The sequence below is a fragment of the Orbicella franksi genome, chromosome 1 (genome assembly GCF_964199315.1).
Source record: "Orbicella franksi chromosome 1, jaOrbFran1.1, whole genome shotgun sequence".
NCBI lineage: Eukaryota > Metazoa > Cnidaria > Anthozoa > Scleractinia > Merulinidae > Orbicella > Orbicella franksi.
Genome location: NC_138145.1, coordinates 14,260,318 through 14,273,586, shown reverse-complemented (window position 1 = coordinate 14,273,586; position 13,269 = coordinate 14,260,318). Strand labels below are relative to the sequence as shown.

At 51.3% G+C, this 13,269-nt stretch overlaps 2 protein-coding genes across 2 annotated transcripts; both read right to left on the bottom strand.

Moving 5' to 3' along the window:
* Nucleotides 1–523: 523 nt before the first annotated feature.
* Nucleotides 524–4,551, bottom strand: LOC145492069 (uncharacterized). Its single transcript, XM_081471388.1, has one exon. The coding sequence runs from the start codon at nucleotides 4,481–4,483 to the stop codon at nucleotides 1,070–1,072; it is 3,414 nt and encodes a 1,137-aa protein (XP_081327514.1). The 5' UTR covers nucleotides 4,484–4,551; the 3' UTR covers nucleotides 524–1,069.
* Nucleotides 4,552–7,095: 2,544 nt separating this feature from the next.
* Nucleotides 7,096–11,460, bottom strand: LOC145492058 (uncharacterized). Its single transcript, XM_081471378.1, has one exon. It carries the CDS (start codon nucleotides 11,390–11,392, stop codon nucleotides 7,979–7,981), a length of 3,414 nt encoding a protein of 1,137 aa, XP_081327504.1. The 5' UTR covers nucleotides 11,393–11,460; the 3' UTR covers nucleotides 7,096–7,978.
* Between the last annotated feature and the right edge of the window lie 1,809 nt (nucleotides 11,461–13,269).

Here is a 13,269-nt window from a genome sequence, read left to right as displayed (position 1 = left end):
GCTGCCTGCAATACGTACAGCCCCCGACACAACTCTTCCCGCAGCTTCCTTTCCGGCCCCGCATCAGCCACGCGCACTTGTTTGTTGCTCGAGACATCGCGGTTCGGGCAGTATAACAGCGGGCTCGTTTTTTCCAATTGTGCCCCTCCCTCCCTCCCTCCCCTTAGTAGTATATAGGGTAGTCGGCAAATACTATTTCAAAGAGGGAGAAGTATTTCCCGTTTTGCAACTCCCTGGTTTAACCGAAGCGAGCTTGCGAGCTTCGGACTTAAAGCTGGCGGTGAAATGGTATTTGCCGACTACCCTATATACTACTCCTTATACATACTCTTACATTCGTAAGGTTTAGTTTCGAACGATGTACTCTTTTTAATGTATCGAGTAACTGTTTGTGGTTGTCACGGCAACAGCTAAACGCTAAACGTTTGGACAAGGCCGAATTCCAACCGAGGTCAGATCGCGGGATAGATTTCAAACAGTCTTACTCTATTTTTTCGAAAACTTGCTTCCTTCGTCTGTGTCGCGTACCCAAGTACATGGGGAACGGTAAGCGTCAACCACAGCGTACAAAACTTGATTTTTAAATTACTTTAATGAATCAGCTATCGTACACGTGCGGTGAAAACTACAAGGCAAATTTGATTGCGTAATCAGAAACGAACCTAAATAAATAACAAGCGAAAATAGAAATCATAAAAAGCAAAAAAGCGATCAATATGTACAATAGAAACTCACGTCTGATCCTGCGTTAGCGAGGTAAACACATAGACTCCAAGAAAATAACTCAAACTCCTGACTCCTAAACACTCGGATGACCCCGATACTGAGATGACTGCGTGAGTTATGTAAGCGACTGGCTTTTAAAGTAAATTGATAGCTAAATCACATGATATAAAACGCTCTGATTAATGATTAAAGGGCACGAACAATGAAACGATAGAAACGATAATAAAACTAAACAGAGCTGCAATGATAGAGTAAACAAAACGATCTCTTATACTTTGAGCGTTCAGCACACTCCTCACCCAAGGATTCTAATCCTTGTTACTTATTTGTTACATGTCACTATTCAGTTTGGTTTTGGATCAACTTCTTCTCCGTCATCAGGCAATAGTAGGACAAGCTCCTTGATGGGTCGTAGGTAGGTCTTCCTTTCTCCGTCTCTAACAACGTCAACTTTAACCTTTCTAACTCTGTCATCCTCACTTCTTATGGCCTCTGAGATTCGTCCCAGTGGCCAGTCGTTGCGGTGCCGTGACTCGTCTCGCATGAGGACGACATCTCCGACGCGTAGGTCTCGCTGCATCTCTGTCCACTTCCGTCGGGGCTGCAAGCTTTGTAGGTACTCCCGTCGCCATCTCGTCCAAAACTGATCTGCTAGGAACTGAACACGCCTCCAGCGACGACGAGCGTATATGTCAGGGCGTAGGAACTGACCTGGAGGGGGTCCAGCTGGGCGTGTTTTCATTGTCAGTAACATCGCAGGAGACAGAGGTAGTGGATCGTCTGGGTCGGATGGCAGCGCAGATATGGGTCTGGCGTTAACGATGGCTACCACCTCAGCCATCAGTGTGATAAGCAACTCGTGTGTCAGCTGAGGCCTGCCCAGTTCGGCAAACATAGCATCTAATACTCGACGGATGGTATTGATTTGCCTTTCCCACACGCCGCCAAAATGTGATGCGTGGGGAGGGTTAAACTCCCATTTGCATCCGTACTCCGTCACAAATTTCTCCACTTTCTTGTCGTTGAGCTCCGACACTGCTTCTCCAAGCTCTGTTTTGGCTCCGATGAAGTTAGTTCCTCTGTCGCACCTAAGAAGCGTAGCATGGCCTCGTAGCGCGAAGAATCTCCTCAGTGCGCAGATAAAGGCGCTGGCATCCATGGCTTCTAGGACTTCAATGTGTATGGCTCTACTGCTGAGGCACGTGAAGACCAGACCCCAGCGTTTAGCATTCGCGGTTCCTCCTCTTGTTTTACGCGTTTGCACCGCCCAAGGCCCGAAAACATCGAAGCCCACGTTAGTGAAGGGAGGACAGACTTCAGTCCTATCAGGCGGAAGGTCTGCCATGCGCTGCTCCAGTGGTGGTCCTCTTAGCTTCTTGCAGGGAACACAAGCTCCGACGACTTTCGTCACAGTGTCATGACCTCCGATGAGCCAGAATCCTGCCTGTCGAATGGCTCCTCCGGTAATCTGTCTTCCTTGGTGGTGCACCTGGAGGTGGTGGTGTTTCGCTACAAGCCGTGACACATGGTGATTCTTTGGCAGTATGATTGGGTGTTTCTCTCCGTACTCCATCTCTGCTCTCCTTAATCTGCCTCCGACGCGCAGGATCCCGTAGTTGTCAAGGAACGGGTCAAGGTGGTACAGATGTGAGCCTTTGAGGGATTTCTTTGCGCCGTGCTGAACTTCTCTCGGTAGCTCGGGCTCCGTCCTGGCATCTCGCAACAACTCCCTAAATGCTGCTCTCTGTGTGGTGCTTATTATGACGCGCAGAGCTTGATCCCACTCTTCGACTGTTGGAGGTCTACGTTTGCCCGGTCCTTTAGGCACTTCACTCCTAGGGTTAACTCCTCGTGCTTTGGAGTCTCTACGGCGTTTGAATTCTCTTGCCACAACGATAAGATTGGCGACTGCACGCTGCAGGGACCTTAAGGAAGAGAACCTCTGGAATCTTTTTGCCCAAACGTCTGGTTCTTCGCCTCTTTTATCCATTGTGACTTTGGCCCTGAGCACTCCCTTGCGAACTTCAGGATCACTCGCGTCGAGTGTGAACGTTTCATCCGGTCGAGGGGTACCTTGTGGTCTTTTAAGGAATCCTGGCCCTCCGAGCCAGGTCGATGCCATTAACTTGTCAGGGGGAACTCCGCGCGTGGCCAAATCTGCTGGATTCTGCTCGCTCTCCACATATCTCCACTGCTCTGGGGTAGACAGACTTCTGATTAGCTGTACTCGGTTGGCCACGTAGACGTAAAACCGGCGGCTTTCGTTTGTGATGTAGCCTAGTACTACTTTCGAGTCGGTGTAGTATGTCGCCTCCGAGATCTTTACGTCAATTTCTTTGATAACTCTCTGAGCTGCTTGAACTGCTAGCACCGCTCCGCACAGTTCGAGTCGTGGGATGCTTGTAGGGTTTACGGGGGCAACCTTGGCTTGACCGTAGACGAGAGACGTGGACATCTCGTTTACTTCGTTGAACTGGCGGAGGTAGACTGCAGCTCCAATGGCGTCCTGACTCGCGTCAGAAAAGGCGTGTAGTTCCACTCTGGTCACGGTGCCAAATTCCTTTGGGTGGTAACAGCGGGGGACAGATAGGTGCTGTAACTCCAGGAGAGAATCTCTCCAGCACGTCCACCGGTTCATCATTGCGGTAGGAAGAGGGTCGTCCCAGGCTAAGGGGGTTTTGTTCTCGGCTCTTCGCTCCCCCATGAGTACGAGCTGCTGTAGTATTTTTCTCCCCTCGAGTATGGCAGGTACCGCAAAACCGAGCGGGTCATACACAGAGTTGACAATAGACAAGACTCCTCTCCTGGTGAATGGTTTCTCCGGTGAACACACCTTGAAGGTGAAGGCATCCGTCTCCAAATCCCAGAAAACTCCTAGCGACCGTTGCGCGGGCAGACTGTCGCTGCGCAGGTCGAGGTCACGCACATCCTTTGCTCGGTCCTCAGCGGGAAAGGCTTCCATGACTTCCACCGAATTTGACACGACTTTGTGTAGTCGTAGCTTAGCTGTGGCTAGGGTGGCTTGTGCACCTTTCACCAAGTCTATCGCTCCTTGGGCGGTCGTCAGCGAAGCCAAACCATCATCGACGTAGAAATTGCGGCATATAAAATTCTTGGCCTCCTCGCCGTACTTCTCCTCGCCGTCTACCGCCGTTCTGCGAAGTCCATACGTGGCGACTGCGGGGCTCGGTCCATTGCCAAACAGGTGGACGTTCATGCGATATTCTGTGACGGGTTTCGACGGGTCATTATCCTCGAACCACAGGAAACGAAGGAAGTCTCTGTGTGCCGGGTCTACGTGGAATGAATGGAACATTTGTTCGACGTCGCACATGACGGCAACATTCTCCTTGCGGAAACGCATTAGAACTCCAATGAGGTTGTTCATCAAGTCAGGGCCAGGTAAAAGCACTTTGTTTAACGACACTCCTCTAAACTCGCAACTCGAGTCGAACACAACGCGAATAGTGTGCTTTGTGTTATGGTAGGTCGCGAAATGCGGTAAGTACCAAGAACGCCCAGGGGGAGGCGGAGCGTCATCGCGCGGGACAGGAGAGGCGTGGCCCTTCTCGATTATCTTGCCCATGAACTCCAGGTAGTCCGCTTTCATTTCAGGTTTCCTGTTGAACGTCTTAAGAAGCCCTTGTAGGCGTTGCATGGCTTGGGCTCGGTTGTCTGGCATTGTCTGGCGTTCATCACGAAATGGCAAGGGCATTTCCCAGTTACCACTTGCGTTCTTGTGTATCCCTCTCTCCATAATCTCTAGAAAGGCGCGGTCCTCGTGGGAGAGACTGGGCTCGTGGTCGTTTCGCGTAGTCTTGAAGATACTATCAGGGGGGCGCTCCAAAGGGGGGTCTGCGATCTTGAATTGGTTGGGGCAGGGCACCAGTTCGTAGCTTCCGTCTCCAGGCTCCTTCTCTCTCCATGTATTAGTGGACAGATTTGTGAGGCGGGCGAGAATGTGCGCAGGGCCACTAGGGAAGTCGAGGCATATCTGACCACTGATAGTCCAGCCGAGGGCCAGTCGCTGCCCCCAGGGTGCTCCTCTCGGGCCATTCCTGGATTCCCTAACCTTTAACAGTTCTGGTGCGTCCCGGCCGATTAGCAAGTGAACTTTGGCAGTCTCATCTAGGGGAGGTATTTCGCTAGCTATGGCCGTCAAGTGCGGGAACCTCCTCGCCATGCTTGGGGTTGGAATCTCACGTTTGTCCTGTGGGATGGTATCGCACTCGGTGAGGGTAGGCAAGACAAACTCTGCTCCACTGATAGACCGTACTGTGATGCCAGCTACTCGCCGGCCGTATTTCTCCTCTCTCTCACCGCTGCATGTGGATAGGAAGTATTTCTCTAGGGGCCCACCTGCTCCGAGGTCGTCGGCTAATTCGCTGGTGACGAGAGAGCTGTTGCTCTGCTCATCGACGATGGCGTAGACACGCTTGGTAAGGTGTGGGCTACGCTGGCTATAGACGTCCACCAGCAGGGTTTTGCTGCAAGACACACCTCCTGTAGGTTCACAGAGTGCAGTGCATTTCGCGCTGAGTGCTTCATTCTCCGGTTTGGGGGGCGGCTGTTTCTCCTTGTGCAGTAAGGCACTATGGCGCTTGTCTCCACAGATCGTGCACTGTATAGGCGTGTTGCACTCGCTTGCAATGTGAGCGTTGCTGAAACAGCGAAAGCACAGGCGCGCGTCCATTATCCACTGCGTGCGTTCTTCCAGTGTTTTTGCAGCGAAGGCCTTGCACTCCGATAGGTTGTGCGCGCTGCTTTCGTGATATGGACAATGCTTACTCCTTGTCTCTCTCTTTCCGGGATTCTCCTTCTTCTCTTTTCCGGGAACTTCGTTGTTTTCAGCCGGGGATCGAATGCCCGTCTTGAACGATTTATGATCTCGCTCCCTGCGTTGTTTTGGCGGGGGAACGTGGGCACCATCCTTACCAGCGAGGATGTTCGGATTGTTCTTGGTCCTGGCTTGTTCCTGAACAATTTTGGAGAATCTGGAGAAGGGGGGGTACATTCCTCGGTGGCTGTCGGAATAATTCGCGATTTCTATCTCCCATTTAGTGCGGACGAATTGTGGTAGTTTCTCGGCTATTGGTTGGATAGCGCTCGGGTAGTTAAGGCATGCGAGTCCCGGGAGAAATGTCACTTGACTTTCGATGTCAGCACAAAGATCTGCGAACTGTTGCAGTTTATCGTTTTCGTGCTCGCTGAACGTCACTGTGTTTCGCAGGCGCTCTAGCAGTTTGTTACTGATAACCGCAGCGCTTCCAAATCGCTTCTCAAGTTCCGCCCACAAATCCCTTAGCAACGCGACGGGATCGCGCATTTGTCGCTTCCTGTAATTGTCAACCAAGCGCTGTGGTGCTCCGCTAGTGAAACTTCTTAAGTAGTTAATTTCCTGAGTTGGGGACACATCAGTATCCATTAGCATGGCTTTAAAGGCACTTCTCCAAGGGTGAAAAAGGGTAGGGTCCCCCGAGAACACATCAGGTTGGCATTTCGGGAGATTTTGCCTAGCCAGACCAGCTACTATTTGTTGGTTCACGACTGTGAGAGAGTCAATTAGCTGACTTCCGGTCATATCTTTGAACGGAGTTGAAGCTATGAGTGGCTGTCGATGGAAGGCAGTGTTTCGATGCTCTCTGTGATCTTCGTTAGTTAAATTCTGGTCTGGCGGATCTGGGTTTGGAAGGAGGGGAATTCGCTGTTGAGGTGTTTTTTCCGATGTCTTTAATTTTGGGGCGGCGGACAATAGTGGCTTTGTTGTCTCTGACGCGCTTAGCGGATCATGTTCGCGCTCGTGGCGAAATGAGTTTCCCGTGGGTAGGGGGCCAGGCGTGGGAGAAGAGTGAACCCATTGTGAAGTGCGCTGCTCTGTCTTAATTTTGGGAACTTTGAACTCTGGCAATTCTGACTCCCTTTCTAAGTCTTCTTCCAATAGGGCGTTCTCAAAAACTTTGAGCTTAGCATTTGCTATCGCGGCTTCTTTATCCGCTCCTAAGATCGCCATCTCGGACTCAAACCGTGCATTCTCTTGTTGACGAATTCTTTCTGCCTCTGCGTCGCGCGTCCTGCGCTCGAGTTCTTTTTGCGCTATTAGCCGCGTGTATTGAGCTTCTTCTTTCGCTGCTTTAGCATCGGCTAGCGCTCGCAACCTAGCGATTGTACTGCTAGTTTTCGAGACTGATGAACGGCGCGAGGAGTGACGAGAAGAGACAGATCGTAACTCCAACAATTTGCTGGATTGTCTACTAATTCTATTTTTTAACTTCTCTACAAGTAAGAGGGCCCTTTCTAAGATATGGTTCTCTTCATCGAGGTGAGCTTCTCCTACGTGATCTTCGTGTGAACCTTGGCTGTACAGGTCAAGCAACTCCTTCAACAGCTTTCCGAATTCTTCCGAGGCGACTGCGAGTTCACGCGCGACGGTCTCGATTTCGCTGTCCTCGCTTAACTCTTCTACCGATTTCATTACACTAAGGAGCCTTTTACGAGATTTCGTAATTTCCCTTCGTTTATCTTCAACGGCGTTTTGCAGGGCCTTCGGTGTCAATTTTATTCCCCTTTTACTTCTAGCTCCGGTCTCATTGGTTCCGCCGGCATTTGGCGGTTCTGCATCTCGGCTTGCCATCGTTGCTGGCTCCGTATTTAAATAGTAAGATACGGCTTACCTCCTTTCGTCGATCGCACAGACTTTTCACTGTCGCGTACCCAAGTACATGGGGAACGGTAAGCGTCAACCACAGCGTACAAAACTTGATTTTTAAATTACTTTAATGAATCAGCTATCGTACACGTGCGGTGAAAACTACAAGGCAAATTTGATTGCGTAATCAGAAACGAACCTAAATAAATAACAAGCGAAAATAGAAATCATAAAAAGCAAAAAAGCGATCAATATGTACAATAGAAACTCACGTCTGATCCTGCGTTAGCGAGGTAAACACATAGACTCCAAGAAAATAACTCAAACTCCTGACTCCTAAACACTCGGATGACCCCGATACTGAGATGACTGCGTGAGTTATGTAAGCGACTGGCTTTTAAAGTAAATTGATAGCTAAATCACATGATATAAAACGCTCTGATTAATGATTAAAGGGCACGAACAATGAAACGATAGAAACGATAATAAAACTAAACAGAGCTGCAATGATAGAGTAAACAAAACGATCTCTTATACTTTGAGCGTTCAGCACACTCCTCACCCAAGGATTCTAATCCTTGTTACTTATTTGTTACATGTCACTATTCAGTTTGGTTTTGGATCAACTTCTTCTCCGTCATCAGGCAATAGTAGGACAAGCTCCTTGATGGGTCGTAGGTAGGTCTTCCTTTCTCCGTCTCTAACAACGTCAACTTTAACCTTTCTAACTCTGTCATCCTCACTTCTTATGGCCTCTGAGATTCGTCCCAGTGGCCAGTCGTTGCGGTGCCGTGACTCGTCTCGCATGAGGACGACATCTCCGACGCGTAGGTCTCGCTGCATCTCTGTCCACTTCCGTCGGGGCTGCAAGCTTTGTAGGTACTCCCGTCGCCATCTCGTCCAAAACTGATCTGCTAGGAACTGAACACGCCTCCAGCGACGACGAGCGTATATGTCAGGGCGTAGGAACTGACCTGGAGGGGGTCCAGCTGGGCGTGTTTTCATTGTCAGTAACATCGCAGGAGACAGAGGTAGTGGATCGTCTGGGTCGGATGGCAGCGCAGATATGGGTCTGGCGTTAACGATGGCTACCACCTCAGCCATCAGTGTGATAAGCAACTCGTGTGTCAGCTGAGGCCTGCCCAGTTCGGCAAACATAGCATCTAATACTCGACGGATGGTATTGATTTGCCTTTCCCACACGCCGCCAAAATGTGATGCGTGGGGAGGGTTAAACTCCCATTTGCATCCGTACTCCGTCACAAATTTCTCCACTTTCTTGTCGTTGAGCTCCGACACTGCTTCTCCAAGCTCTGTTTTGGCTCCGATGAAGTTAGTTCCTCTGTCGCACCTAAGAAGCGTAGCATGGCCTCGTAGCGCGAAGAATCTCCTCAGTGCGCAGATAAAGGCGCTGGCATCCATGGCTTCTAGGACTTCAATGTGTATGGCTCTACTGCTGAGGCACGTGAAGACCAGACCCCAGCGTTTAGCATTCGCGGTTCCTCCTCTTGTTTTACGCGTTTGCACCGCCCAAGGCCCGAAAACATCGAAGCCCACGTTAGTGAAGGGAGGACAGACTTCAGTCCTATCAGGCGGAAGGTCTGCCATGCGCTGCTCCAGTGGTGGTCCTCTTAGCTTCTTGCAGGGAACACAAGCTCCGACGACTTTCGTCACAGTGTCATGACCTCCGATGAGCCAGAATCCTGCCTGTCGAATGGCTCCTCCGGTAATCTGTCTTCCTTGGTGGTGCACCTGGAGGTGGTGGTGTTTCGCTACAAGCCGTGACACATGGTGATTCTTTGGCAGTATGATTGGGTGTTTCTCTCCGTACTCCATCTCTGCTCTCCTTAATCTGCCTCCGACGCGCAGGATCCCGTAGTTGTCAAGGAACGGGTCAAGGTGGTACAGATGTGAGCCTTTGAGGGATTTCTTTGCGCCGTGCTGAACTTCTCTCGGTAGCTCGGGCTCCGTCCTGGCATCTCGCAACAACTCCCTAAATGCTGCTCTCTGTGTGGTGCTTATTATGACGCGCAGAGCTTGATCCCACTCTTCGACTGTTGGAGGTCTACGTTTGCCCGGTCCTTTAGGCACTTCACTCCTAGGGTTAACTCCTCGTGCTTTGGAGTCTCTACGGCGTTTGAATTCTCTTGCCACAACGATAAGATTGGCGACTGCACGCTGCAGGGACCTTAAGGAAGAGAACCTCTGGAATCTTTTTGCCCAAACGTCTGGTTCTTCGCCTCTTTTATCCATTGTGACTTTGGCCCTGAGCACTCCCTTGCGAACTTCAGGATCACTCGCGTCGAGTGTGAACGTTTCATCCGGTCGAGGGGTACCTTGTGGTCTTTTAAGGAATCCTGGCCCTCCGAGCCAGGTCGATGCCATTAACTTGTCAGGGGGAACTCCGCGCGTGGCCAAATCTGCTGGATTCTGCTCGCTCTCCACATATCTCCACTGCTCTGGGGTAGACAGACTTCTGATTAGCTGTACTCGGTTGGCCACGTAGACGTAAAACCGGCGGCTTTCGTTTGTGATGTAGCCTAGTACTACTTTCGAGTCGGTGTAGTATGTCGCCTCCGAGATCTTTACGTCAATTTCTTTGATAACTCTCTGAGCTGCTTGAACTGCTAGCACCGCTCCGCACAGTTCGAGTCGTGGGATGCTTGTAGGGTTTACGGGGGCAACCTTGGCTTGACCGTAGACGAGAGACGTGGACATCTCGTTTACTTCGTTGAACTGGCGGAGGTAGACTGCAGCTCCAATGGCGTCCTGACTCGCGTCAGAAAAGGCGTGTAGTTCCACTCTGGTCACGGTGCCAAATTCCTTTGGGTGGTAACAGCGGGGGACAGATAGGTGCTGTAACTCCAGGAGAGAATCTCTCCAGCACGTCCACCGGTTCATCATTGCGGTAGGAAGAGGGTCGTCCCAGGCTAAGGGGGTTTTGTTCTCGGCTCTTCGCTCCCCCATGAGTACGAGCTGCTGTAGTATTTTTCTCCCCTCGAGTATGGCAGGTACCGCAAAACCGAGCGGGTCATACACAGAGTTGACAATAGACAAGACTCCTCTCCTGGTGAATGGTTTCTCCGGTGAACACACCTTGAAGGTGAAGGCATCCGTCTCCAAATCCCAGAAAACTCCTAGCGACCGTTGCGCGGGCAGACTGTCGCTGCGCAGGTCGAGGTCACGCACATCCTTTGCTCGGTCCTCAGCGGGAAAGGCTTCCATGACTTCCACCGAATTTGACACGACTTTGTGTAGTCGTAGCTTAGCTGTGGCTAGGGTGGCTTGTGCACCTTTCACCAAGTCTATCGCTCCTTGGGCGGTCGTCAGCGAAGCCAAACCATCATCGACGTAGAAATTGCGGCATATAAAATTCTTGGCCTCCTCGCCGTACTTCTCCTCGCCGTCTACCGCCGTTCTGCGAAGTCCATACGTGGCGACTGCGGGGCTCGGTCCATTGCCAAACAGGTGGACGTTCATGCGATATTCTGTGACGGGTTTCGACGGGTCATTATCCTCGAACCACAGGAAACGAAGGAAGTCTCTGTGTGCCGGGTCTACGTGGAATGAATGGAACATTTGTTCGACGTCGCACATGACGGCAACATTCTCCTTGCGGAAACGCATTAGAACTCCAATGAGGTTGTTCATCAAGTCAGGGCCAGGTAAAAGCACTTTGTTTAACGACACTCCTCTAAACTCGCAACTCGAGTCGAACACAACGCGAATAGTGTGCTTTGTGTTATGGTAGGTCGCGAAATGCGGTAAGTACCAAGAACGCCCAGGGGGAGGCGGAGCGTCATCGCGCGGGACAGGAGAGGCGTGGCCCTTCTCGATTATCTTGCCCATGAACTCCAGGTAGTCCGCTTTCATTTCAGGTTTCCTGTTGAACGTCTTAAGAAGCCCTTGTAGGCGTTGCATGGCTTGGGCTCGGTTGTCTGGCATTGTCTGGCGTTCATCACGAAATGGCAAGGGCATTTCCCAGTTACCACTTGCGTTCTTGTGTATCCCTCTCTCCATAATCTCTAGAAAGGCGCGGTCCTCGTGGGAGAGACTGGGCTCGTGGTCGTTTCGCGTAGTCTTGAAGATACTATCAGGGGGGCGCTCCAAAGGGGGGTCTGCGATCTTGAATTGGTTGGGGCAGGGCACCAGTTCGTAGCTTCCGTCTCCAGGCTCCTTCTCTCTCCATGTATTAGTGGACAGATTTGTGAGGCGGGCGAGAATGTGCGCAGGGCCACTAGGGAAGTCGAGGCATATCTGACCACTGATAGTCCAGCCGAGGGCCAGTCGCTGCCCCCAGGGTGCTCCTCTCGGGCCATTCCTGGATTCCCTAACCTTTAACAGTTCTGGTGCGTCCCGGCCGATTAGCAAGTGAACTTTGGCAGTCTCATCTAGGGGAGGTATTTCGCTAGCTATGGCCGTCAAGTGCGGGAACCTCCTCGCCATGCTTGGGGTTGGAATCTCACGTTTGTCCTGTGGGATGGTATCGCACTCGGTGAGGGTAGGCAAGACAAACTCTGCTCCACTGATAGACCGTACTGTGATGCCAGCTACTCGCCGGCCGTATTTCTCCTCTCTCTCACCGCTGCATGTGGATAGGAAGTATTTCTCTAGGGGCCCACCTGCTCCGAGGTCGTCGGCTAATTCGCTGGTGACGAGAGAGCTGTTGCTCTGCTCATCGACGATGGCGTAGACACGCTTGGTAAGGTGTGGGCTACGCTGGCTATAGACGTCCACCAGCAGGGTTTTGCTGCAAGACACACCTCCTGTAGGTTCACAGAGTGCAGTGCATTTCGCGCTGAGTGCTTCATTCTCCGGTTTGGGGGGCGGCTGTTTCTCCTTGTGCAGTAAGGCACTATGGCGCTTGTCTCCACAGATCGTGCACTGTATAGGCGTGTTGCACTCGCTTGCAATGTGAGCGTTGCTGAAACAGCGAAAGCACAGGCGCGCGTCCATTATCCACTGCGTGCGTTCTTCCAGTGTTTTTGCAGCGAAGGCCTTGCACTCCGATAGGTTGTGCGCGCTGCTTTCGTGATATGGACAATGCTTACTCCTTGTCTCTCTCTTTCCGGGATTCTCCTTCTTCTCTTTTCCGGGAACTTCGTTGTTTTCAGCCGGGGATCGAATGCCCGTCTTGAACGATTTATGATCTCGCTCCCTGCGTTGTTTTGGCGGGGGAACGTGGGCACCATCCTTACCAGCGAGGATGTTCGGATTGTTCTTGGTCCTGGCTTGTTCCTGAACAATTTTGGAGAATCTGGAGAAGGGGGGGTACATTCCTCGGTGGCTGTCGGAATAATTCGCGATTTCTATCTCCCATTTAGTGCGGACGAATTGTGGTAGTTTCTCGGCTATTGGTTGGATAGCGCTCGGGTAGTTAAGGCATGCGAGTCCCGGGAGAAATGTCACTTGACTTTCGATGTCAGCACAAAGATCTGCGAACTGTTGCAGTTTATCGTTTTCGTGCTCGCTGAACGTCACTGTGTTTCGCAGGCGCTCTAGCAGTTTGTTACTGATAACCGCAGCGCTTCCAAATCGCTTCTCAAGTTCCGCCCACAAATCCCTTAGCAACGCGACGGGATCGCGCATTTGTCGCTTCCTGTAATTGTCAACCAAGCGCTGTGGTGCTCCGCTAGTGAAACTTCTTAAGTAGTTAATTTCCTGAGTTGGGGACACATCAGTATCCATTAGCATGGCTTTAAAGGCACTTCTCCAAGGGTGAAAAAGGGTAGGGTCCCCCGAGAACACATCAGGTTGGCATTTCGGGAGATTTTGCCTAGCCAGACCAGCTACTATTTGTTGGTTCACGACTGTGAGAGAGTCAATTAGCTGACTTCCGGTCATATCTTTGAACGGAGTTGAAGCTATGAGTGGCTGTCGATGGAAGGCAGTGTTTC

Excerpts from the sequence above, each read along its gene's own strand:
- LOC145492058 (XM_081471378.1), bottom strand. The coding sequence starts at position 11,392 with ATGGAGAGAGGGATACACAAGAACGCAAGTGGTAACTGGGAAATGCCC.
- LOC145492069 (XM_081471388.1), bottom strand. The coding sequence starts at position 4,483 with ATGGAGAGAGGGATACACAAGAACGCAAGTGGTAACTGGGAAATGCCC.